The sequence below is a fragment of the Artemia franciscana genome, chromosome 6 (genome assembly GCF_032884065.1).
Source record: "Artemia franciscana chromosome 6, ASM3288406v1, whole genome shotgun sequence".
Taxonomy (NCBI): Eukaryota; Metazoa; Arthropoda; class Branchiopoda; order Anostraca; family Artemiidae; genus Artemia; species Artemia franciscana.
In genome coordinates, this window is record NC_088868.1 from 37901552 (window position 1) to 37928654 (window position 27103).

General features: G+C 35.0%; 1 protein-coding gene across 2 annotated transcripts; it reads left to right on the forward strand.

Moving 5' to 3' along the window:
- LOC136028387 (protein FAM50 homolog) lies at positions 1 to 27103 on the forward strand. 2 transcript variants are annotated; one of them, XM_065706199.1, is made up of 3 exons: positions 1 to 304; positions 15735 to 15871; positions 25961 to 27103. In XM_065706199.1, exon 3 carries the CDS (start codon positions 25972 to 25974, stop codon positions 26971 to 26973), a length of 1002 nt encoding a protein of 333 aa, XP_065562271.1. In that variant the 5' UTR covers positions 1 to 304; positions 15735 to 15871; positions 25961 to 25971; the 3' UTR covers positions 26974 to 27103. The 2 variants fall into 2 exon arrangements, with proteins under 2 accessions (XP_065562271.1, XP_065562270.1); XM_065706198.1 differs by lacking the exon at positions 15735 to 15871 and having other exon boundaries at positions 3 to 304.

Consider the following 27103-nt stretch of genomic DNA (forward strand, 5'->3'; position numbering starts at 1 on the left):
AAACAGCTTTCGGACTGAGTATTTAGAATTAACCCTGCATCTGGATGCAGCATTCTTTGTGAAATAAGCTTTCGGACACGGTCCTTGCCGTTTTAAGTGACACGTGGCCAGACAAGTATTTGTTGCTATCTTTTAGGGGTTAAACCTCGATTAGTAAAAATCCAATTGGACAAGTAAACAAACGGACCCAAGAAGAAAGAGAAGTAGATTGTTTGGCGAGAAATTCTGCACACTGGTAAAGAAGACTGGAACAAACTGAACTGAGGATCAAGAGAAAAAAGTTTGCAGTTAATAAATTTAAGAGGTATAACCTTAGGTGACATGTTTTGATGTCTTAGCAATTAGTTGAATATCACGAAAATATATTAACTTAGCTCACCTGCTAGCAATGGAATGAATCCTGTAGGCCTATCTGCCAGTTCCAGTCATGGTAGTGATATGACCTGTGACTTGTATGTGGTGTTTCAATGGTGCACTCTAGGGTAAAATTTCAGGTGAGCAGTTGCCATTGTGGAAAGCAGTCAGGTTAGGAAAATAATCTAAAACATACCATTTGATGTCTTCTTATGAATATAATAATGGTTCTATTGCAAATTAAAATTTAAGCAATTTTTGAGTTCTTTCAAGTGACAAGCTTTCAATGAAAGTATGATTTATTGGTTGTTTTCCAACAAAATAATCCTACATTTTCTCAGTGCCATCTTTTCTTGGTCATTTTCCAAAAAATAATGCTACATTTTCTCAGTGCTAAAAAGTGCATAAAAAAGGTATCAAGTGGTATATTTACTTTATTGGTAGCCTAAGTAAATAATATGAACTGTCATATATTTACCAAAAAAAAATACTCCAAGAAGGTATTCTCAAGCTAGATTACTATGTTAACCTGTCTTCTGATTTCTATGCCTTGAAATTTTTTAGAACTTTTTTTTTTATCATGCTTAGTTCAGAATGAGAATCTTGGTATACAATTAACAAAATTTTAAGTAGGCATAAGACAGTGATAAAACAAACAGAAATATTTTGTTTCATGTCTAGAAACCTTTATCAATAAACAAAAGAAATGAATGAAAGTACTTAAGCTGTACTGGCCAGACATGACAATAAACAACAAAGAGAGATAAAACTCTACAAAAAAACCTCAAACAAGACAGCAGCCAGTAGAGAGGAAAGACTAAAACAATGCATATATTTTGCCTATATCCTAACAAGGCATGCTCTGCACAAGAAAAAAAGAAAACTAAACTAAAAACAAATAAAACCACTACCAATAATAATATATTTGACAATACCTCATTGAACACATTAATATTTTGAAAACTAGATTCTAGATATAAAGTTTCATTAAGGATACATGTGAAGATATATCTGAAATTATTCATATGTTGAAACTGTTACATCATATACTAAGGATAATCTCTTGCTTTTAAGCAAAAAAAGTGTCCATTTTAAGGCTGAAATTAAATATGAAGACAATTATTTAACTTAAAGTAAGGAGCAACATTAAAACTTAAAACCAATAGGAATTATTCTGTATATGAGAGGAGCTTCCCCTTCTTCAAATAACTGCTCTTCATGCTAAAGTATTTTAGTTTTTTCAAAAACTTATTCTGATTCAGTGGCTCTTGTGTTTTAGCTACTGTACTGAAGGAATTGGGACAAAAAGTCAAACTTTAGTCTAAAGAGTGAGGAGTTGATGAAGGGGCAGCTTTCCTCGTACATGGAATGATTACTGTTCCTTTGTGCTTCAATCCTGCTCCTCACTTCCAGTTGAAAAAAAAACCTTTTTTATTTATTTATTTTCTGGTTGTTCTCAAATTGTACTGAGGCTTAACCAAGATAGGATGTGGGGTACCAACCCATAAAACCCTGGTTTCTTCCTGTTAAATTTTTGTATATTGGTAATTGTAAATTGGTTGGTTTCACCCCAATTTTTCATTTTTCCAGTTTAAGAATTAAAATGTTGGATTGTAGTTAAAATTTCAGGCAGAATTTGATGATTTAGTCATAATTTTCAATGAATAATTGTTTTGTTGAATAAATTCTGAATAATATTTCTACTACAGAGTTTTAAGCTCACAGAGAAGGGTATTATTGTTCATCTTAATGGAGATTATTGGTGACTTCCAATCTTCTATGCAGCTGAAGCCATTGAGACCTGTACAATTAGGTCCTCTGATGTTTAAATACACTGTACACATGCATGTAAATACATTAAAACATTGTGTATGAATAAAAGAGGCATATTTCCATTTTAAATTGCTTAAAACAAAGCTCCTGATAGTGCCTATTATACCCCTAAGAAATTTCTAGTTAAGCTCATGACCCCCACCCCCTTGCATTTTCCACCTCTGTGCTGGTAGGTATGTGAATGTAGCACTTTGTGCTACATAGAAAATATTTATGCAGTGGGAGTGGCTCTTTACCCTCCCCCTCTACTCACACTCTAGAACCAATAATAAAGGCTTAGACCAAAATCATTCCTGTGAATCAATAGGGATTGACTATCAGTTTCTATGACTCATCTCCCCCATTCCACAAAACTCATTCTATATTTACTTGAAGGCCCAATAACAGTTAGGATATTTTTGACATTAAAATGCACTCTTTGGCATCCCCTCCTACAAATGACCCACCACCCCTCTTTCATAATAGATCATGTGCACTTCCACATCCTTGTGTGTATTTTATTAAATATGAAGCAAACCACTTTAGCTAAATGCATCCTTAAAATAGATATCAGAAATATTTTCCTCCCATGAAATGGGATATATCGCCTAACAGCACCCTTTTCAGGCTTAGTCTAAATAAAGGGGGATGAATGATTAGTTTCCACTCCCCCCACACGTCTCTGTGTATTTATCTGCATGACTCTTGGAGAGTTAGACAGTTTATGCACTGAAATATGCTTCTTTAGGCATTTTCCCTCTGCTGGTTAACCCACTGCCATTCCTTCATAACACCTGATGTGATATTATACAACACAAACCATAATTGAAAAATCAAGTCGATCTACCAAGTTAAATAAAGCCTTAAGATAAATACTATATTAGCTATTTATCTTGTATGGACTATGTTACTTTTAAGGAATGAATGCACCGCCTTGTGACACACCTCCTATGTAGCTAAACAGCTCAATATGTAGTTTTTGAAACTTTTAAAAAGATTGGCTATATCAGAATTTTCAATCAGTAGCAACTTGGTCCTCTTTGGGGCAAAATCATAGCTTGGTGCTATAAAATGGCAGATAAAATCACTTTCCTATGGCACAATCTATTTGATCACTTAAAAAGATCACCAGAACTGAAGGTTGGGGCTTGAACAATCTCTCTACTAGTCATCTAGGACCATTAGTTTTATATGATCACTTCTGGGGAAAAAACAACAATAATAAATACATCCATGATCTTTCTTCTGAAAAAAACTGTAAAATTCAACATTTTTGTAGATAGGATTTTGAAACATCTACCATAGGGTTCTCTAATATGGTGAATTTAATGGTGGAAGTTCAGAAGATGCTAATGATGGTGGAAAGTTAGATAAATGAAAAGAATATTTTGCTAATGAATACTTCTATTAAGGAATATTGAGCCCCAAAGACTGTTTTCGAAAGTGTTGTAGCTAAAGGATAATGGTTGTAATTAATGAAAATTGAGGGGATGTCAATCCTTTTAAAAAAGGTACAAAAAAGCTTATTTCCAAAGTTGTAGGGAGCAACTGGGCATCTTTTCTTTCATTTAAAAAAAAATGGAAATTCTAAAATAGGATTGCCCCTCAGAGGTGCAGCTAAGGTTTTCAGTGCCCAGGGACAGTGTCACTCCCCTTCCCCAAATTGTGGTACTGACAGAAATAATCTCAGTTTGGAGACCTCTTAGAGGCTGTATGCTGGGACAGCCATCCTTTCTTGCTTTCTACCTTCACCACTGTTGTTCCTCCCTCCTCATTAACACCCCTGTTGAAGTTATTGGACTACAGGTTAATTTTGGGTATTTTATTGTTGAAACTAATCAGCAAACGAACTAAAACGAGGTTGACTTAGGCAATTAAGTAACTCTAAACAATACCAAAAATTGGCACAATAAGCTTATGCAAATATTAATGTGACCAATGACAGACCCTTATCAGTCTAATCAGTTAGAAGTTTGTTGTATTTTTTTGCTGCTCATAAGAGTGTTATGCCCAAATATTTAGAAGTTCATTGGGTTTTGAAGCTGCCCATCAGGGGCGCAACTAAGGGGGGAAGGGGGATTCCACCCGCCCAAAGTTCCAAGGCGTTGTCAAGCAGTCGTGACGCCTTGGAATTTAGGTGTCTTAATTTAACTTATGTGTCCACATTTGTTGGCACATTGGGCAATTTTGTCAGTGCATTTTGTATACTTCTTCTAACTTGAAAACCTAGCTTTGGCCCTGCTGCTTTTAGAAGTTATCTGCTCTAATATTTTGAAGTTTCAACCAAATATATCCCCTTAGAGTTGGCTATGCACCATAGAAAGGTCTGGCTGAATAGTTTTCAAATCACCATCAACCCAATTAGTTAGGGTAGGTTATTTTGAATTTAGCTATAACTTGGTCCACAAAAGTCACTTGATAATTGCAGTAGTGGTGTACCCCTTGCCGTGATTGTCTCATCATCTATGTTATGAAGTTCAGTTGACAAATGTAATATTTTGAAAGCGTTTCATTTCTAGCAAACATTTAATCAGTTTGTTTATGACCTTAGTTGAAACATCTAAATTTCAGATACCAGGTAAGGTGTATTAATTCAAATCAATATTGCTAGAGATGATTGTAGTAAAAGCATTGGCGTTCTGTGAGGTTTATTATTTGTTTCAGTTATCTTTTTGTGTTTTTATTATATATAAACTTGCTGATGTTTTTTTTGTGGTTCTATTAAGTCTAGAATAGAACTTAAAAAATACTTAGATTATAAAAACAAATAAAAGAAGTAAAAAAAAAAACGGATATAAAAATATTTAATAAAAAGAAATGTACAAATATACTACCCATACCACTTAGACGTTAATAATTGGTTAAGTGTATTCCACTTCAATTGCCAAGATTTAAATTCAATTTTTGACTTAATTTGTTGGATTTTGAACTTTTTATTATTTCAAATAATTGTTGTTTTTTTTTCTGAAAATATGCTAAACCAAAATATTTCTGTAATATTTCAGAGAAAAATATTCACAGAAAAACATTTCTGTGAAACAAAGTGTTTCTGCAGTAAAACTGACGCCATAACCCCTCAGCATCTATATTGCAATGGGCAGTCCAAATATATTGTCCCAAGTGAAGGGGTCTTTCATTTTGATTGGACTAGTCAAACTCTGAAGAGACCAATCATTTTGATTCAAAGGACCTGTCTTCTGTTCAATGGTGGTTTCTATTTGTTTTAATGAATAGCAAGTAAAGAGCTATACTTAAATTTTGAATTAATATAAAGAGATTCACCAAAAGAATCGGAATTCGTGGTGATTCTGAATATGTAAAATTCACCAACTTTAAAGTTTCTAACGAAAAGCTAGTAGTAGAAGAGAATTTGAATAATTCTGTAAAAAAAAATGGATACCACCGTCAAATTGGAGCAATCTACATGAAGACTACACCAACGAAGTCAGCATGTTTAAAAACCCTATATTAGTCATTTAAAGCTCTTGTATTATGTACCCATGCTGGTGGACATATTTATTGAAATTCAGATTAACATACCTCCTGAGAAGGAAAGGATGGCTGTTAGGAAGAAGTTTGATGTACAGTATTTTTAGCAACAAAATGAACTGTCTGTTTTGGTATAGCCTTGCACTGGAATCTTAGTTTATTTCATAATATATTCTACATGTTATATATACCTGCAATGAAGAGAGAGAGGGGAGGGGGTGGTCTTCTGTCATTGAGAATGTGAAAATTGCTGCCTAAAAGTGTACGTTTTCCTTTGCAGGCTCCTTTCTTTTTGATAGATCCCTTTTAATTTATTCCTAGCATTTTGTGCATCAATGGGAATATGAGGTTGGTTGCCCTTATTTGCCTGTTTTATCCAAAAGAATAGGCACATAGGCTGGGAAGCTTTGTGCAGTGTCCCCTCCCCTACCCATAAATCTTGAATGTTTTAGAATAGAATAGAATTATATTTGAAAAAATTCTATTATTCTACTAGTTTCCCCTAGGGCAAAGGGCAGGAGGATCATTGATATTTTTGTTGGATAAATGAGAGATAAGGTTGTTTTTGAGAGTAGGAGCAGTGACCATGCTGTTTAGTATGTTTAAAAGATAGTAATTGAGGATCTTGGAGTACAGGAATGGACTGAGTATTGTTGTTTTGTGTAATTAATTTTTTGAGTTGATAATGAACCCGTTGAATTGAATGAAATTGAATTGGTACATCAAAAAGACACTAATATATATATATATATATATATATATATATATATATATATATATATATATATATATATATATATATATATATATATATATATATATAACACAGGTTGATGCTTCCTCTGCATATGCTTGTGATGTAGCAGATGATGAATGGTATTTGTACTATGATTCCGAATTTTCTTCACTGGATCCGGAGCTTGAGCAACTTTACAAAGTAAAGCTCATAGAAATGTTGGCTGCTTCCCAGCATACCCGTTTTGTTGTTACTACTAAGTCCATTGAAAAAGCTATTTATCAACTAAAGCAGAAAGCATCTAGTGGTATTGATTATTTTAGTGCTATGCATCAAAAGCATGGTGGCTTTCTTTTTGTCAGGCATATCACACTTTTAATGCAAATGATTTTCACTCAGTGCAAGGTTCCCACTACATTTTGTATTGGTGATCTCACCCCCATTCCTAAAAAAGGGAAGGTAGAACCTCAGTGTTCCCTTTTCGACCAATTACTGTTGCTAAATCTCTCTGTAAACTTTTTGAACTTCTCTTCAGAGATGATCCTGAAAAGACTTGTTATGCCCCACCACACCAGTTTGGGTTCAAACAACGAACATGATGTGTTGATGCACTTACAGTCGTGGTAAACGCTCTAATTGATGCAGAATCTGCGGGGGAATGTCTTGCTCTTGCTAGTCATGACGTCAAACGTGCCTTTGACTTGTTAATACACCAAGCAATGCTCCTGAAAGCTGCTAACCGAGGGCTAAGCCCTGCAGTTATTCACACTTCGAGCCATGTATTCTTGACTGTGTTTTCGACAAAAATTACCCCCTGATAAGAATATGCCTCCAGTTGCTGGAACAGAGCTCATTCCAGTTTTAAAGGGTGCACGCCAAGGAGCAGTTTCTTCACCTGCTCTATTTAATAACTACATCATTGATGCTAAGGATCTATGTCCCTCCTCATTAATTTAGTCGTCAAGAAATCTGTCACTAATTTGCTATGCTGACGATGTTCTGAATCTTAGTCGCACCCTGCAACGAGTCAGTGATGTTTTCTCTATTCTCGAAGCAGAATACCTTAGACTTGGTCTACATTGCAATTCTTGTAAGTCGCAAATAGTCCTTTTTAACTGGAAGAGCGATCTAATAAACTCAGTCAACACTTAGGAATTCTTTGGTTCAACTTGTTGGTCACCTTATCTATATTGGTCTACCTATAGGTTCATCCATACGCCAAACCCGATACCTCCTTATTGTACATCTAACCCGCCGCATTTCTGCATCTTAGGCGTCAATAATTTCCTGCAAGTTCAGATTCAACTGGCACTTTCTAGCTAACCGTTTCAATGCAATAGCTCTCCCTCACATTCTGTATATTTCACCCTTTTGGAAACTTTTAACTATTACTGACCAAACAAAAATACGTTCAATCTTCTTCCGTTTTGCAAAATATTTACTCCACCTTCCACCCTGGCAAACCAAGTCGAAAATCATCCGTCAGTTTAAAACTGCTGACCCTAACATTACGATAGCTAGAGTAATAGCTAAACACAATAAGAAAGAGAATAGGAGCGCCCAGGAATGGTATTCTGTACTATTTCACTAGTCTCGGCCTCTTTTTTATTTTGTCGTTGTTTGTTCATTTTCCTTCTTTTTCTCTATTTCTTTTGCTCCGTCTTGTTCAAAACTATGTATTTTTGTATGTCTTAGCGCTCAGTGTGTATTTCTTCTTTTTTTTATTTTTTTTTCTTTCGTTTATTGCTCCGACTTTTGCTTTTTTGGTTTATTTATGTATGAATAAGTTGATATTGTATGTGTGAATTTACTTTTGCTTCGTTTGATTTTGTTCATATTTTGTCCTTAGATTTGCTTCGTTTTGATTTTATTCTTATTCTGTCCCTGATTTATTTATAATTGGCGTTCTGATTTGATTTTTATTGGTTTTGTTGATATTTGCCTTGTACTATGGTGTTTTTTTTTTCTTTTCTTTTTTTATATTTTGCTCCATTCTTTTCAAGTTTTTGTAGACGGGTTATTAATAAATAAAAGAAAATATATTTTATATATTATGTATATATGTATAATGTATATATATATATATATATATATATATATATATATATATATATATATATATATATATATATATATATATATATATATATATATATATATATTTACTAGCTGTTGGGGTGGCGCTTTGCGCCACCCCAACACCTAGTTGGTGGGGCGCTTCGCGCCCTCCTAGCCCCCTCGCGCGCATAAGTCGTTACGCGCCTTATTAGTTACGCGCCATTGTAATTGTGTCCCTGTGTCCCACCTGTGAATACAGATATATATATATATATATATATATATATATATATATATATATATATATATATATATATATATATATATATATATATATATATATATATATATATATATATATATATATATATATATATATATATATATATATATATATATATGTAAAATATATATGTAATATATATATGTAAAATGTAATATATATAATGTATTAAAATGTAATATATGTAATATATATATATGTAAAATATATATATATGTAAAATATATAATACGTAAAACATGCGAATATACAACATTCTTCGCTGTCCCATTGTCTGTGCATATAAATAGATTGTCAGGTTTACTGACTCTAGAACATGCAACATATAATTGTCCATGGGAAAAACAATCCGTATTCAGATCTATACCTCATTATTCTAATGATGTGCCCCTGTGTCCCGGTCGTCATTTATATTCCCTGTGTCCCGGTCGTCATTTGTGTCCCGGTATCCCAGTTTGTAATTTCTCTTAGAGTGTCCCGGTTGTCATTTATATTCCCTGTGTCCCGGTCGTCATTTATATATCCCGCCTGTGCCCCCGGCGTCCCCGTTGTAGTTGTGTCCCTATGTTCCGGTCGTCATTTATATTCCCTGTGTCCCGGTCGTGATTTGTGTCCGGGTGTCCCAGTCTGTAATTTCTCTTTGAGGTTCCCGGTCGTCATTTATGTTCCCTGTGTCCCGGTATGTAATTTCATCAGTTGACAAACATGACGTCAGCCGACAAACAACTTCATGACGCATACAGCTGAATCCTTATAATGACGTCAGTCGACACACAAACATGACGTCACTTGACACACACACACAGACAACTTATTTATATATATATATATATATATATATATATATATATATATATATATGTATATATCATGAAAAGAGAAATCACCAATGCTGCAGCACAAAAAAAAAAAAAAAAAAAAAAAAAAAAAAAAAAAAAAAAGAGACAGAAGGAGAAAAGGAAGACTGTTTTCCTAAATTAGTGATTAATATAGACCAGCACTTGAATGAGGCCTTAACCCTACTCATCCATACAATCACATAGGTCAAACAGCATAGCCACACACAATCAACCATAAAGAATAATCCATGAAAGGCAGTCATGTCGTCAATAAGTATAAGTCGTCATTTACCAAACAATAGAAAAAATAATATAGACAAATAATTCAGAGGAAACACCCAACATAAGGGCTCATCAGGAGAATACACTGGCCTATATAGGGTTTCGCCACTCTAAATTCTCTACCCAGCACAGTGTTGTGGCTACCACAGAATATCCATGGCATCCCCGCGTCAGGTATCACCCCCAAAATACATGCCTATGAAGAAAAAAACAGCAAATGTAAAACAAACAAGTAAAACCAAAACAAGCTTATCCTATTAATATATCCCTCCCTTTAGCAACAATAGGTAAACTAAATATTATAAATTTTACCAAATCACAAATATTAACACATTGCAAAAAACCTGAATGAACTAAACAATTATAGAATTCATCTTTACCATGTGGCTAATTTTTTAGAAAATCCGCTCAATTAGAAACACAATTCAAAATAAATGGCGCTGTGACAACATTTCTCGAACCTCCGAAATTAGTTAAAAATTTCTTTAAGTATTTCTAGATAATTCTTTTGATATTTATTTAAAAGTTCGTTATAATGAAAACTAAATTTTTTAAATTGCCAAGTTAATTTATTTGCAGAAAAACCTCTTGATATCAATTTTTGGCTTAAGATTTTACATCTATTTTTAAAATCAATATAATTACTACAAATCCTTGCATAACGAAGTAACTGTGAGAAAAACGCTGAATATGTGATATTTGAGTGTATATTACTTTCAGGGAATGGGAAACTAATCACTTCAAAATCAAAATCATCCGTTTTATTATACATTTTAAAACTTAATTTATTATTATCACAAATATTAATATTTAAATCTAAGAAATGATCTTCATGACCAGCGCCATGACTAGGCTCAAGAATAAGCTCTGATGGATATATATTTTTAGAAATATCAATGAAATCCTTTCAATTTAAGACCAAAATATCATCTAAATATCTTTTATTACTTGACAAAGCATGTTTAAAATTAATTGGATTATTCTTATCCATCATATATTTATATTCTAGTTGACTCAAAAACAAGTCAGCTATAAATGGGCTGGCATTCCCCCCCCCCATGGGAATTCCCATAATTTGCTTGTACAAATCACCCCCAAATCTTATATAAGTATTGTATAAAACAAATTCCAATAACTCAAACATCATATCCAAGCTGTAACATCTCAAGTTAACTGTAGTATTAAAGCAGTTTGTCCATATAGCTTTTTTATTATAAATGTCTATTTTTAAGAACCGTTTACAAGATAAGAGGAAAGATTTCTTTATAACAGTTTTTAAATTATCAAACACTAAATTAAGTGATAAATTAGTATACATTGTCGCAAAATCGAATGACTCAATTCTTTTAGCTGAAACCATTGTTAAAGAATCTATCACCTGCAGTGAATTATTAACACTCCAATATGGATTAAAATTCGAAAGTTTTTTAATACCAGAACAATAGGTTTTAAGTTTATTTACAATTTCCTTTAAAATTAAAGAGAGGTCAGTAGCAGCAATGCGGGTTGGACATTTAGCTGCTTTAGCAATAAACCGTGGTTTAGGGGGATTCTTATGAAATTTTACAGTCCAATATAGGAAAGGGAACTTTTTATCATTGTCATTTATTTTAATATTAAAATTTTTAAAAAGTATTTCTTCAGTCTTTTCAATTAAATTCTCATCCTCTATATTTACCTTTTCGTAAACATTAGTTGTGCATAACTCCCTTTTTAAGATATCGCAATACAGCTTCTGACAAATTATGGCAAAATTATTATTACCTTTATCCACTGGCACAATTACACATTCATTCTTTAGATTAGCAATTGCTTGTTTAATCTTCGCATTATAAAATAATGATTTAGTGTTACTATTTTTTAAGTTAGAATATATTTTATTTCTTACTCTACTAATAATTAAATTCTTCCAACTTTGAAAACTCTCTTTATTTTTATTCTCTTTCTTACACCACTTATCAATAAATAAATCAAAATCATTTTCCAAGCCATCAAGAACACTCGATGGTTTCACATGATGAGAAAGACGGAAATTAGCCCCTTTATTCATTATAATTTGAAGATCATCTTGCTTTATTATTGACAAGTCCCCTGTTATAACATGTTTGTAAGTAGGATTTACAAATGGGCCAAGTTGCTTACAATTAACAACCGGTTTCCAATTTATATCACTATCTAGTTTTTTTAGTATTAAATAGTTTTTGAAAATTTATAAGTTAAAACTGGACTATCATTATAATTTAAATTACTGGGAAGGGCCTGTTTCACATGCCGCTGATTTAAAATTTCTGGTAAATTAATATCTTCAATCTGCTTACAAGTAAAATTAATAGGTAAATATAATCTGTTATCCTTATTACTAATCTTATCGAACTTTTTCTTTTTTGAAATAAATTTCGTTTTAGTTAGAATGCAAATTGTATCACATATTACTTTAAAATTATAATCAAGAGCTGTATTATTCTTAACAATCCAGAAAAGTTTGATTAAAGTCCTCTTGGATAAATAGTTTAGACACTTTATTACAGCAATCATACCCCTAGATTCAAGTAGCTGGCATAGATCTACAGAAAGCATATGTACATCTAATTCATTTTTTCTATTATTTTTCCTATGTCCTCTCGATCGTTTTTTACGTTTAGTAGGACAAGTAAAAGAAGGATGGTCCATAAAACCATCAATACATTTAACAACAACATGAGACATGTCACCATATTTTGCTACACGATCATTTAGCCCAAAAGGATAAGCTGTACCAAGAGTATGGATCCAGAAATCCTCCTGTTTACGTAGTCTATTATTCTTCTCTTCTTTATTTAAATTTTCTAATTCTAAATTTTCTAAAATTGTGACAGTTATATCTGATATGGGACATTTACCATTATTACAATGTTGAACTAGATAGTTATTAGTTTTTTCATTATTAACTGTTGTCTTATGTCCAGAAAATCTTTTATATATATTATTAGTTGTTTCCCCCACATATTGTAGGCAGCATTTATTACATTCTAATAGGTAAATTACATTGGTTGTTCTACAATTAACATTACCACGTAACTTGCATGCAAAATTTTTATTATACAATGTACTTTTAACAGAAGTCCGTGGGACAAAATGATCTTGGCAAAGAAAACAACGACTTTTACACTTACTAACTTTCAAAAAATCGTTCCGAGTTATATACATATATATACATATATATATATATATATATATATATATATATATATATATATATATATATATATATATATATATATATATATATATATATATATATATATTTGTATATATATATATATATATATATATATATATATATATATATGAAACTTCAATATATATATATATACATATATATATATATTAGGGTGTCCCTTATATGACAATTTTTGTTTTTTGCAATTTCAAAATGCATACCCTCTATATTTTTTACTAATGCTATAAAATACTAAAATAATTTTTTTTTTCTTTCTTGCATTATTGCAACCAGTGCTGACTGAGCTTCAAAGTTTAGTAAAATATGTTATTTTGTACTGATTTCTGCGTGTGCTATAAAATCATAATAAATGCTATTAAATAAGTGGATAAAAGTAAAATTGAATTAGATGAACATTAATTTTTATTTAAAAACATAATTTAATAACAATCAGTCAGGGTGACTTCTTTTTAGAGTATTTTTTTTTACAATCCGGATACAATTTTCTATGTTCATGTACACAGCATAGCAAGAACTATTTTGTTCTTCGTCAGCCCTGATAGGTCCATTAAAATCTTGCATTAATTTAACACCCTTTTCAGCAGTATCATTCATAATTCCCAAAAATCTTATTCTTCTCTTAGCTTCCAGAAAAGCAGCATTATTGTTCCACGGAGATACATCTTTTTAGAAAACTGTCGTCGATCTGCAGTCGTGATAAAAATCGTTTGCTCTTTTCCGATACAAAATCATCCAGTGTTTTATCTGGACCTATTCATAAACAAGATGACGACAGGCGAAAAGCAGCAATTCTCTTTCTAAAGTTTGCTCCAAAATAGCACAAGCTCCATTGAAACGGCCAGTATTGGAAGCTGTTGTGTCGCAGCACGTTCTTTATACGTTATCGAGAAGATTCCAGTCAAAGAAAGCTGTTGAGATAGCCTTAGGCTGATGTTTTTCAGGAGAACTTTCTAGTTTCGGTACTGCAAGAACCTGTTCTCTACCGTGAAACGAAGTAATAACTGGCAAGCGTTCTTCTTTTGAACTTCGTACATCCAACCAGGGTAAAAATTTCCCATCTTAATGGTTTGTGACTACGTTGGGTACATTGTTTTGGAAGTCAGATTTGATAGCTTCTGCCCTTGATTTTCTTGTTTCAGTACGAATTCGCTGAATCGAGGATTTGTAAATAGGGAAATCATCGCTTCTCAGACCAAGAGCTTCTACCACCGCATGAAGAATGTAAAAGGAGTCTCTAATGCTTAATGGGCAACAATCTAAAGCTGCAACTAGTTTAGGTTTGATGAGATTCTTTGTGCCTCTTTTTGAACTTTGCTTATGGCAGAGAACGTCCGGTAAGCTGAGCTCAGCATTCAAGATCTGTTCTTCGTCTGAATCTTCTAGACTTTCTAAGTTATTTGTGGTGGAAATAGATGTAATGGCTAGTGATTCTCTTTGTCTTACAATCCCTTCATCTTCTTTCAATCGTCGTTGTCTAGATCTTTCCTCTTTTTCCGCCAATTTTTTATCTATATCACCCAAGCATCTCGGTCGAACTGGCTCTCACTGTTTCATTGAAAAGAATTTATCTTCCTCTATTTTCATTTTCTCCGAAGCACAAGCAGGTGCAATATCAAACAAATTATCAAGATCAATTTCGAAATTATTTCCACGGCTTCTGAACGCAACCTGAGTTTTCTTGCAATTAAATTGCAACTCTCTCCAAACATGATATATATCATGTTTCTTTATGCAGTTAAGAAACATGTGATTAAAGTTTCTTTACGCAGTTAGGAAATGAACTTGTTGGAATTCTTGCCTTTTCTCAATATATGATACACTCTTTAATCCCAAGATGTTCAGTTTCACTAGCAGTCAGGTTAACCTCGCGGATATTGTAAAATAGAACTGAGAGAACTTGTCGATTAGAGGGTAATTTTGTACCATTTATTTGATTGCTCGGTGATCCAATTGGGTAAATATTTTGTGTATCAAGGAGGCACACTCGTGCCTCTTTAAAGAGGCAAACCACGACAATGTTAAGCGATCTTCGGTTCCAGTGGTCGCAGAGGGATGGGGAGGGATGCATTTCGTAGCCCAAGCTCCAACTAAGAAACCTGCTAAATTTCACCCCCCCTCCGACTTTTCCTTCATGGGGAAAATCTGGCCGAAAGTTTCGACCCACCAACCCCCCCCTTTAACGTTGTCTGATTGGGCTGAAATTCACAAGTTAAGGTCCCCTAGGGCCCAGGAGCTTATCCGCGAAATTTCAGCTCGATCCGATAACTCCTTCCCTGTTTTCCAGAAACCACCCATAGCCACTTAATGTTCATGTTCTCCTTTTGTTTCTTTTTCGCCACGCCTACAGGTCACAGCCGACATCAGATCTGGGTGTACGAAGACTCATTCGACGCGGAATTTCCCGAATAATTTTGCTTGAAAGTTTCGTCGGAAAATCTTAACCCCCCTGATTTTCTAGCTTAGAAAAACCCCATTTCCCCATAAGAGCCCATGTTAAGTTTTTTGTTGTTAAAAGTTACGAATTTCAACATCAAGTACATCAAAATGATCAGCTCGACATGGTGAGACTGACTGAAAGCTTCAAAAAATTCTGTCTTAATCCGTAAAATTTTTATTTGAGAAAAATGACGGAAACCCTTTTTTTTTCTGCCACGCCTACAGGTCACAGCCGACATCGGATCTGGGTGTACGAAGACTCATTCGACGCGGAATTCTCCGAGTAATTTACTGGAAAGTTTCGTCGGAAAATCTTAACCCCCCGATGTTCTAGCTTAGAAAAACCCATTTCCCCATTGAAGGTAAAATTTTCTCTTGTAATAACATCACTTGTTTGAAAAATTCTTACACTAACAACAGCTTGGCGCAGCGGAAGCGTGCTGGGGCCTTAACCCAGAGGTCGGTGGATCGAAACCGCTAGCTGCTAACTTTTTAAAATTTGTAAAATTAGGTTATTTTGTCAGTTTGAATTTATTGATACAGAAAGGGAGAAAATAAACATGGAAACATGTGATCAGAATTACATACTGGAATGTTCACAAGAATTTATACTGAAGCGGGGGCAAGGCTTGATGGAAGCAAGTTAAAAGAACCATTTAAATTGATTTCCTAATTGAAGCCGTTGGTGAAATTTTCTATTGTAATAACTTGTTTGATAACAAGCATAACAGCAGCTTGGCGTAGCGGAAGCGCGCTGGGCCCATAAACCGGAGGCGGGTGGGTAAAAACCACAAGCTGCTAAATTTTGAATTAAGCTGCTAAACTATTAAAATTATCAAAGTTAGATAATTTTGTCAGTTTGAATTTATTGATACAGAAAGCGAGAAAATAAACATGGAAAATTATTATTAAATTACATCCACCATGGATTGTAGAAAAACGTACAGACATAATATGAAAAAAACTTCGTTTTCTTAAAGAGTTAAAGAGGCTGCGTCCCAAAGTCGAACCTTAAAACGTACAGGAATTAGGAGAGGCAGTTGGGGGGCTGCCGCCCCCCAAACCCCCGCTTTTAAAGACTCTTTTGTACAGGTTTTTGTTGTGGGGGGCTACCGCCCCCCTAACCCCCCGCTCTTGGCTTCGGAAAGGCCCTCTTTTAATTAACAAAAAATTGAAATGAATGAATAATGGAATAACTTCGAAAAATGTTAAACACAAGAGGACAGGAGAACCATTGCGCCGAAACTAGTAATTAGTAACAATGAAGTTGACCACTCCATTTACATTTGACATAATTATTGAAACTGTTTCCCAGACACAGAGCACACAAGCTAAGAGCTGGGGGTTTGTTGGTGTACAACAAAAAACCTGTACAAAAGAGTCTTTAAAAGCGGGGGGTTTGGGGGGCGGCAGCCCCCCCCCCCCCAACTGCCTCTCCTAATTCCTGTACGTTTTAAGGTTCGACTTTGGGACGCAGCCTCTTTAACTCTTTAAGAAAACGAAGTTTTTTTCATATTATTTTACTCTGTAATTTCACCGACATGTTTACGCATTGAACAATGGAGCACTAATAATCTCAAAAACCACGTATGAAACGACAAATCAAACAGGTAGTTTAAAGTCACTGCGCACCTACAACTTGCATGGACATATTTAAATCGCAAGTCGGCACGGGTTATATATATATATAAATATATATATATATATATATATATATATATATATATATATGTATATATATATATATATATATATATATATATATATATATATATATATATATAAAAAATAAATATATATATATATATATATATATATATATATATATATATATATATATATATATATATATATATATATATATATATATATATATATATATATATATATATATATATATATATATATATATATATATATATATATATATATATATATATATATATATATAACTTGACCTTTACGTCAGATAAAATTCATTGTACAAATTACAAAAAAAAAGATTCTGCACTTTGTTTAAAAGCCAAAAATAAATAAATAACAATAAAATTAATGACCAAGTTTCCTGGTTATTATACAGTTCAACTAAACTCGGAAGAAAACTCTTGTGATATCATTCATGTTTAGCGGGGAAGGGAATCAGTTTGGGGAATTTTCGGTATTTTATACCGGACGGTCTATTGCGGACGGGATGGTAGGGCTTAGGGAGGATGGAACGTAATCGGGAAAAAGGGGATCGGAATATACATTTTTATATTTAAGCACTTAAGAACGATTTGTTAAATAGGAGGCAACAATTTTAACTAGAAAGGGATTTACTTGAAACTCCGTTAGTAGTTTCTTTACAGGGATATTGTGGTCAATTAGGTCGAACGCTTTCTGGAGATTAAATAATAAAAAAAAACAAGTTTTTTTAACTGAAAGTAAGGAGCGATATTAAAAATTAAAACGAACAGGAATTACTCCGTATATGAAAGGAACTGTTCCCTCCTCAACGCCCCGCTCTTTACGCTAAAGTTTGACTCTTTCCCTCAACTCTACTTTTTAAAACAGTAAGAAACTTTAGCGTAAAGAGCGGGGCGTTGAGGAGGGAACAGTCCCTTTCATATACGGAGTAATTTCTGTTCGTTTTAAGTTTTAGTATCGCTCCTTACTTTCAATTAAAAAAAAACTTTTTTTTTTTTATTTCTGAACGTTTTTGAATTAATGCATGTTTTGATTTTGGCTTTCCGCACATGAATAATTAAAAGGAAATTTGCATATTAATTTATTTTTATGGCTAAATGGTTACCTCATAGTTTTGACCGGACGATTTTGAGAAAAAAGGAGCGGGGAGTAGGCCTAGTTACCCTCCAATTTTTTAGTTATTTAAAAAGGCAACTCGAAATTTTAATTTTTTATGAATGTTTATTAGTAATAATATACGTAACTTACGAATTACCTTACGTAACGAACTTCTATGCTCGTATGTTTTTATTACGTATATGAGGGTGTTCATCCCCTCGTCAATACCTCGCCCTTTACACTAAAGCTTAAATTTTGTCCCAATTCCTTAAGAATGACTGCTGAATCACAAAGGCCGTAGAATAAAAAGTTGAAATTAATAAAATTACTTTAGCGTGAAGAGCGAGGTATTAGGAGGAATTGAACTCCTCAAATGCTTAATAATTTCTGTTCATTCTAAGTTTTAATGCTGCTCCTTACTTTCAGTTGAAAAACTTTTTCATATTCTATGTTTCATTGCTCTTTAAAAAAAATGCTAATAAAAAATCCTGTGCCCCCTTCATGGAAATTTTTTTCCCCATGACAAGTTCTTCCATGGAAAGCCCCTCCCCTCAACCAAAAAAATCCCCCTGAAAGCGTATGTACACTTCCCAATACCCATTACTATGTGTAAACACTGGTCAAATTTGTAAGTTTCAGCCCCTCCCACGGGGACTGTGGGGGAATAAGTCGTCCCCAAAGAAATAGTTATTAGTTTTTTTGACTATGTTGAATAAAATGGCTATCTCGGAATTTTGATCCGGTGACATTGGGAAAAAGATGACCGTAGGAGGGGGCCTAGGTGCCCTCCAATTTTTTGGTCACTTAAAAAGGGCGCTAGAAATTTTAATTTTCGTCAGAATAAGCCCTCTCACGACATTCTAGGACTATTGGGTCGATACGATCACCCCTGGGGAAAAAAAAACAAACAAATAAACACGCACCCGTGATATGTCTTGTGGCAAAAAATGCAAAATTCCACATCTTTGTAGATAGGAGTTTGAAACTTCTACTGTAGGGTTGTCTGATACGCTTAATCTGATGGTTTGATTTTCGTGAAGATTATATGACTTTTAAGGGATGTTTCCCCCTATTTTCTAAAATAAGGCAAATTTTCTTGGGCTCTTGACTTTTAATGGGTAAGTCTAAACTTAATGAAACTTGTATATTTAAAATCAGCATTAAAATGCGGTTGTTTTGATGTAGCTATTGTTATAAAAATTCCGTTTCTTAGAGTTTCGGTTACTATTGAGCCGGGTAACCACGAGCTGTTTGATCAATCAATAAAAGATTCAACCAAGTATCGGGGCTTTGAAGGTTTTTAAGAATGGTTTCAAGAAGACTAACAAGGTAGTGTGAAGCAGATGTCTTCTTCAGGTTTCCAAATTGTTGTAAGTCAATAAGTTCAAGAATCTCTGACTTTAAGCAATTGGTTAAGAAAGCCTTGTACATTTTTGAAAAAAAATGGGGTTAAGGTGATTGGCCGTACTCCAGTGAAATCGTTCACGCCTCTCTTCTTTTAGATTGGAGTAAATATAACCCAGCTTTCAGCACGACGGGTAACATCCGGAATTAGTAATATCATTAAAATACTAACAAGAGGTGTTGATAGTTCATCAGGGAATGCTTTTATTAGATCAATTGGGGTGTCAATGGCACAAATACTAGTTTCTCTTCAGTTACTGTATTTTTCTATTATTTGCTTCGCTTAAATTTCTGGGATTTTATCATTTTGAGTTTCAGGGATTAGCTGGTTTTCCGAGAGCTAGGTGTTTATTAAGCTCATTGGCTGTCTGTTCAGACGGTTCATCCAGAAGAAAATCAAGGCTTTTCCGAGCGTTTTCCGAGAGCTAGGTGTTTATTAAGCTCATTGGCTGTCTGTTCAGACGGTTCATCCAGAAGAAAATCAAGGCTTTTCCGAGCTTCCGAGCGTTTTCCGAGAGCTAGGTGTTTATTAAGCTCATTGGCTGTCTGTTCAGACGGTTCATCCAGAAGAAAATCAAGGCTTTTCCGAGCGTTTTCCGAGAGCTAGGTGTTTATTAAGCTCATTGGCTGTCTGTTCAGACGGTTCATCCAGAAGAAAATCAAGGCTTTTCTTAGCTTCCGAGCGTTTTCCGAGAGCTAGGTGTTTATGAAGCTCATTGGCTGTCTGTTCAGACGGTTCATCCAGAAGAAAATCAAGGCTTTTCCGAGCGTTTTCCGAGAGCTAGGTGTTTATTAAGCTCATTGGCTGTCTGTTCAGACGGTCGGCCCTCCAAAGGTAAAAGTACGTATATGCACAATTTTTCACTTCTCGACTTAATGCCACCACCATACTAAAAAAAATGTGCTGAATCGAATGGTATATGTAAGAAGGCTCTAGTCCAAATATTAACGGAAATAGCATATGGATAAAGTACGTATCTGAAAAATTTCTGGGCGCATCCAAAGGTAAAAGTACGTATCTGTGTAGATACGTACTTTCACCCTTGGTACGTACTTTTGCCTTTGGCCGGCACATTAAAATGAGAAAGGAAACCAAAGGTCAAAGTACGTATATGTCATGATTCAGCTCAATCATCATTGTTTGTTTACCAGAGCAGAGCTGAACAACCAGCCAACTCTGAGCTATTAAAGAGTACTGGCATAGAATGTCAAGAGGCTTTCTAAATTTACAGAGAGCGTTGGTTATACAAAAGGAAAGAGATTTAAGGTAAGAAAATTTTGCTTCATGCTATTTTGGAACCTTTTCTCCAAGTAGGCCTAAACCCTCTGGTAAAACCCCATCTGTACTACCAGGTAGGTACAACAGACCCGCTACAACCAGTTTACACAGCTAGCTATGTAGCTGTCGAATTAGTACAGGAGAGCAGCGTCATACCAAATTACCAACCAACCACCTAAAGCCATTTTTTTAGTATTGCCTACAAACATGACTTACCTTTGAAATAAAATAAAAAACAAGGGATGCATCAAAATAACCCCTAGAACCTTCTCTGTCATCTGAGATAATCAGGGATTAGTTTGGTCAACTATTACAACATTGAGAAAAAATTGAGGGCCTCTAAATATTGCTTACCTTAGAAACAAAAAAAAAAGGATCAAAATAGCCCTAGAACCCCCTCTTTCATCTGAGATAATCAAGGTTGATAACAAGTTCTTAGAATTCCAATTTTTCAGGACATTGGCATGTCAAGCAAGTACAAATGAGGCATCAACTTCAAATACCGACTTGCCATCTTCCAGTGAAGAGCAACGAGGAGCTAGTTCCTGTTCCCCCCCAGAAATCATCCAGATAAATCAAACAACAGACATATCACCCAATTTTTCTGGACATTCTCGATCAAGGGACACCACTGATGGAGAAGCTAAAACTAAGGCACAGTTAAAACACTTTGCTGATGAAGAATTCGAAAAAGAAGATTTAAGTAGAGGTGATAGTGATGAGTCTGATATTGACTGGGAGGACGTTGAAGGGACATTTGGGTCTTCTGATGATGAAAGGCAGACAACTTTGAAGAAGAGGAGAAAGCTCTTTACAGATTTAGTTCCTCTTTCGGTCAGTAATGATCTTACATCAGATCATCCAGAGTACAATCTGATCCATTTTCCTACCGATCCTTTCCTGCCCTTGGAAGATTCGGCTTCGGATGCAGCAGCTTATGAGACCCAAGATGACCAGCTAAATTTGGACAATCAACCATCTAATGAAAGCAACAATGCTGTTTGTGAACCTGATTCCTCAGACCATGTCATGTGTGTAATTGACGCTGTAGCAGCAAGGTCTGTGGGACAAGATAGAGAAAATAGACGTGAAGAAAATGGTGGAGGAGAAGGAAAGTCTATTGTTGACCTTACTCCAAAACGAGTTCGCTCAGAAAAAGATAAATTTGAAAGAGATGTTAAGAAGTATCCATTTCCTGACGAACCTGGCTGTAAATCTAACAAATGTACAAACTCATGTTTGAGGTTTTCCAGTGTAGAATTCAGGAAAATTTATGACACATGTTGGAGCAAAGAATATAAATCAAGACAAATGTGGCTCGCTTCTTTGCTGACATTCCTACCAGTTAAAAGAAGGACTATTGCCCCAGAAGCTGCGTGTAGAAAAAAAACTACAGTTAGGTACAGCCTTCCCAGAAATTTGAATGAATACCCCACACTTACCCCAAAAGTTGAAAACTTGCCAGTTTGCAAGTCTACATTCCTTGGTTGTCTAGGATTTGGCAAGAATGACAGAGTGATTTTTACAATCAAGTCAAAAATTGAAAGGGATGCTCTTGGGAATGAGCTCAAGGACGGAAGGGGCCATAAAGTGGCAGGGCCACCAAACAAAGTTGATCGAAGCCTTGTGATGCAGCACATTGAAAGCTTTCAGCCAGCAATTCCACACTATCGTCGAGCTCACGCTCCAAATGTTCGGTACCTTTCTCGTGATTTGAGCTACAAATTTATGGCAGAGGACTTTAATGAAAAATATCCAGCAAATAAAATCTGTGATGAGACATATAGGAAGATTCTTAATGGTATGAAAGTATCATTGTGCATGCCCCAAAGTGACAGCTGTGACATTTGCACACTATTAAAAGAGAAAGTAGGGGCTGCGAGAACTCCTGGTATAAATGGTGAGGCAACCGAGAAAGAGACTGAACTGTACAGAAAGCACAGAGATCTTGTTGAACAGGTTTCAAAAGCATTTTCTGAAGATAAGCAGAAATACGAAAAAGATTCAACTACCATGTTGTTCACCGTGGACCTACAAAAAGTGTTATTGCTTCCCATCATGCACAGCAGAAAGGAGGCCTTTTTTCTATCAAGACTCGTGTGTTTTAATGAGACGTTTGCCCCCGTTAAGGCCACCCAACAAAACCAGAACCTTTGCGTTGTTTGGAACGAATCTCGACAAGGACGTGATGCACCTGATATAGGTAGGCCTTCCACAAGGTCTTAAAGATGAATAGGGATATCTTGCACTTCATTTTTTATACTGACAATTGCTGTGCCCAGAACAAAAATTGGACAATTTTTAGTGAATTTGTACTGATAGTCAACAGTGAAGGAGGACCTGAAACGATTCGTATCAAGTATCTAGTGAAAGGCCATACGCACATGGGGGCTGACTCCATACACGGATCGATTGAGTCTCGAATTCGAAAAAGGGATGTTCTTGACTTTGAAGATTTGTGCGACACCATAGAAAAAAGTAGAAAATTCACGAAAGCCGTGAAAATGGACATAGAAGACTTTTGCCAGTGGAAAAGCTTAAAAGCTCCTGGCATCGTCATGAAGAACTTGGGCGTGACCATTGATGAGTTCAGTGAGGTCTGTTTTAAGAAGGGAAAAACAGAACTGTTCTATAAAACTAGCCCTGAGGGTGAAGAAAAGAGTCTAAGTTTTGTGCCAAAAAAGCTGGTTAGTACAATCAAAGAGGCAAAGTATCCTTTGCCAGATCCGATTCTTGGCGCAAGGGGGGTAAAGCCAGAAAAGAAAAAGGCCATCTTGGAAAAACTTGTACCTTTTATGAATGAGAATCGCCGTACATTTTGGCGCACTATGCCTTCATCAACAGCTTCTGTCGATTTGCTGAAGCACGGCTGTGTTTCTTAGCTGCCTGCAGTATTTCAGTGATTTCTTTTGATTTTTTTTATTTTTTAACTTCTAATTATTTGAATAAAAAAATGACTTGTTGTACATGCTTCATACGTGGTTTTACCTTCGGTATACGTCATAGATACGGGGTTTTGGGCAGAGTAAAAGTGCGTTTTATGTTTTATACAGACTTTTACCTTTGGGACTTCATTCGAATTCGAGTCTCGAGTCAAAGGTAAAAGTACGTATATGTCATATACGCACTTTTACCTTTTGAGAGCGCCTCTTTATATGAGTAACGGTCCAATGGTAAAAGTACGTATTTACTGTTTCAGGCTTCGGGGCAGTAATAATAGAAAATTTTACTTAAAAATATGAAATCCCCATATTTGTTTACCTATTTAACAAATTTCCAGAATTAGCCAGTGTCCAGTTTCACCGTAAACCGTATTTGAAGCTCTCAAAAGTACTCAAACTTTGAGCCGTGATTTATCGAAATAATGAAAAGTGTAGATACGTACTTTTACCTTTGGAGGGCCGCGGTTCATCCAGAAGAAAATCAAGGCTTTTCCGAGCTTCCGAGCGTTTTCCGAGAGCTAGGTGTTTATTAAGCTCATTGGCTGTCTGTTCAGACGGTTCATCCAGATGAAAATCAAGGCTTTTCCGAGAGCTTTTCCGAGCGTTTTCCGAGAGCTAGGTGTTTATTAAGCTCATTGGCTGTCTGTTCAGACGGTTCATCCAGAAGAAAATCAAGGCTCTTGCACGAGCGACCCCCTTTTCTTTCACTTTCTTAAACCATTGCTGAGGTTTTCTCTGTTTTGAGTAATTTAATTTATTCTTACCACAATGAGAAGCATCACGACGTGTTTCTTTCTTTATTTGTTTACGGGGGGGGGGGATAAGGCTTCTGGTTTCTTTCCGAGGCGAAAAAGTCTTAGTTTCAAATGGATTAGTCCTTTTATTTTTCCATTAATGCTAGGTTTATCTGGGGAACATACCTTCTTTGTAACCTCTGGGAGAATTTTTTGGTAATTTGTCAGTAACTTTGTTTGGAATAAACTAACCTTTGAATTAAGATTTACACACGACAAAACATCATCCTAACTCTCAGACATAATCCAAAATCAAACAGACCTTGACTTGTTATTGGTTGGTACAAAAATTCAGAAACGGAATAATTGTTTTAAAAACTGGTTGTGGTTTCAAAGGTGGCATGAAATTATAGCTACCACCAAGGATGGGGAGGGTAGTTGGGATATTGTAAAAGGTTTTGAGGTTTGTGCAAATAGCATCAAAACTTGTTCCACCTTTTGTAGTAGGGAAATCGACAATTTGGTTAATGTTCTTTAATTTGCACAGATAATTAAGACTTAGTTTGTTTGCGCTTCCTGCTGTAAAGATTGTTTGAATACTTTGTCGTCACAAAGTCAAGACTTGCTGGTAGCCTGTCATGAAAACTACTGCGAGAACAATCATTCTGTCCGGTAAATAATAAAATGAGCAAATTATTAAATTAGTGTAAGGCCTCGGTAGGCATTTGGGCTTACTAGATATCCAAATGATTTCATCGCATTCACCTAGGCCCGGCACATGGTAGGAGATAGGCAATTCTTTGCGAGAATCATTGCTCCTCCTCCTTTTTCCCCAGTGGGTGGTCAACGGGCGTAGCTTTAAACTCCTGAAAACCAGTCATTTTAAGGAGATTTGGATTTTGTGCCTGGACTTCAGTAACTGCAATTATATAAATATGGTTCAATTTTGATGTTGCTTCTAACTCAACTAACTTTTCAAAATTCAGACTTGCGGGTTCGTAAGGAGGATTTGATTTTGCTGTAATATCTAATATTATCCATACAACCCCTTAGTTTTAGTTTTCGTATTTACCACACGCTCCCCCCCCCCCAACCCCTAGAAATAGACTTCAGCTCACACCTCCGTGCACAAGAAGACGTTATAAATTTTAATTCCTAGGATAAACCGCATTAGCTTCTGAACTTCAGATGTTCAGTTTTATAATCAGTTTCCCCCCCCTCCCTCTTGCTTCTCTTTTGCTTCCCGTATCTGACCCCTCTTATCTATTTGTCTTAGCCAGGACATTAATGTAACATTATGTATTATAGTTGTTTAAAAGATGGCTCAATACAAAGGTCCAGCAAGTGAAGGTGGCAGAGCCATGCAGATGCTCAAAAGACGAGAAAAGGCCCAAGAGGAAGTAGAATTTAAAAAGAAGAAAATAGAAGAAGATCTGAAAGTGTCTAGAATGGAGAATAAATTTGCAGCTCATTATGATGCAATTGAACAAAGATTAAAAAGTGAAACAATTGGACTAGTGACGCTTGACGAAATGAGAGCAAAGCAGGAAGTGATTGTAAAAGAAAGAGAAAAGGAAATGGTGAAACTTGAAAAGGAAAGGCTGGCTAAAGAGAAGGCATTGCAAGATAAAATATCTCAGGAAAAGCAAAAACAGAAAAAGAAAATACAATCACTTTCTTTTAATCCAGATGAGGATGGTGATGAAAGTGAAGAATTATTGTCTGAGTCAGAGAATAATAAGTTTAAAAAAATTGGCAAAAATCCTGATGTTGATACGAGTTTTTTACCTGACCGAGATCGAGAAGAAGAAGAAAATCGTCTAAGAGAAGAACTGAGACAGGAATGGTCTGCAAAGCAAGAATCCTTAAAGCAAGAACCAATTGAAATAACTTATTCGTACTGGGATGGCTCTGGACATCGACGTGTTGCCAACTTGAAAAAAGGGAACTCTGTTTATCAGTTTCTTCAGAAATGTTTACGTGAATTGCGGACTGACTTCTCTGAGCTGAAAACAGTTACTGCAGATCAGTTGATGTATGTTAAAGAGGATCTAATCATTCCTCATCATTATAGTTTTTATGATTTTATTGTGACTAAAGCCAGAGGGAAAAGTGGCCCTCTTTTTAGTTTTGATGTGCATGATGATGTTAGGCTACTTGCTGATTCCAAAAGGGAGAAAGATGAAAGTCATGCTGGGAAGGTTTTGTTGAGATCATGGTATGAAAGAAATAAACACATTTTCCCGGCTAGCAGGTGGGAGCCTTATGACCCAACTAAAGATTATGGCTTGTATACCATTAAAGATACAAGTAAAAAATGAAGAGCCAAGCACTGAGTAATTTAATAAACCACAAAAATAAATCCATTTTAACAGGTATTTCTTGATGTGGATCTGCTAAATTATATATTATAATGTTTCTCGGAATAAATAAAGTAGCAGTAATACCTTT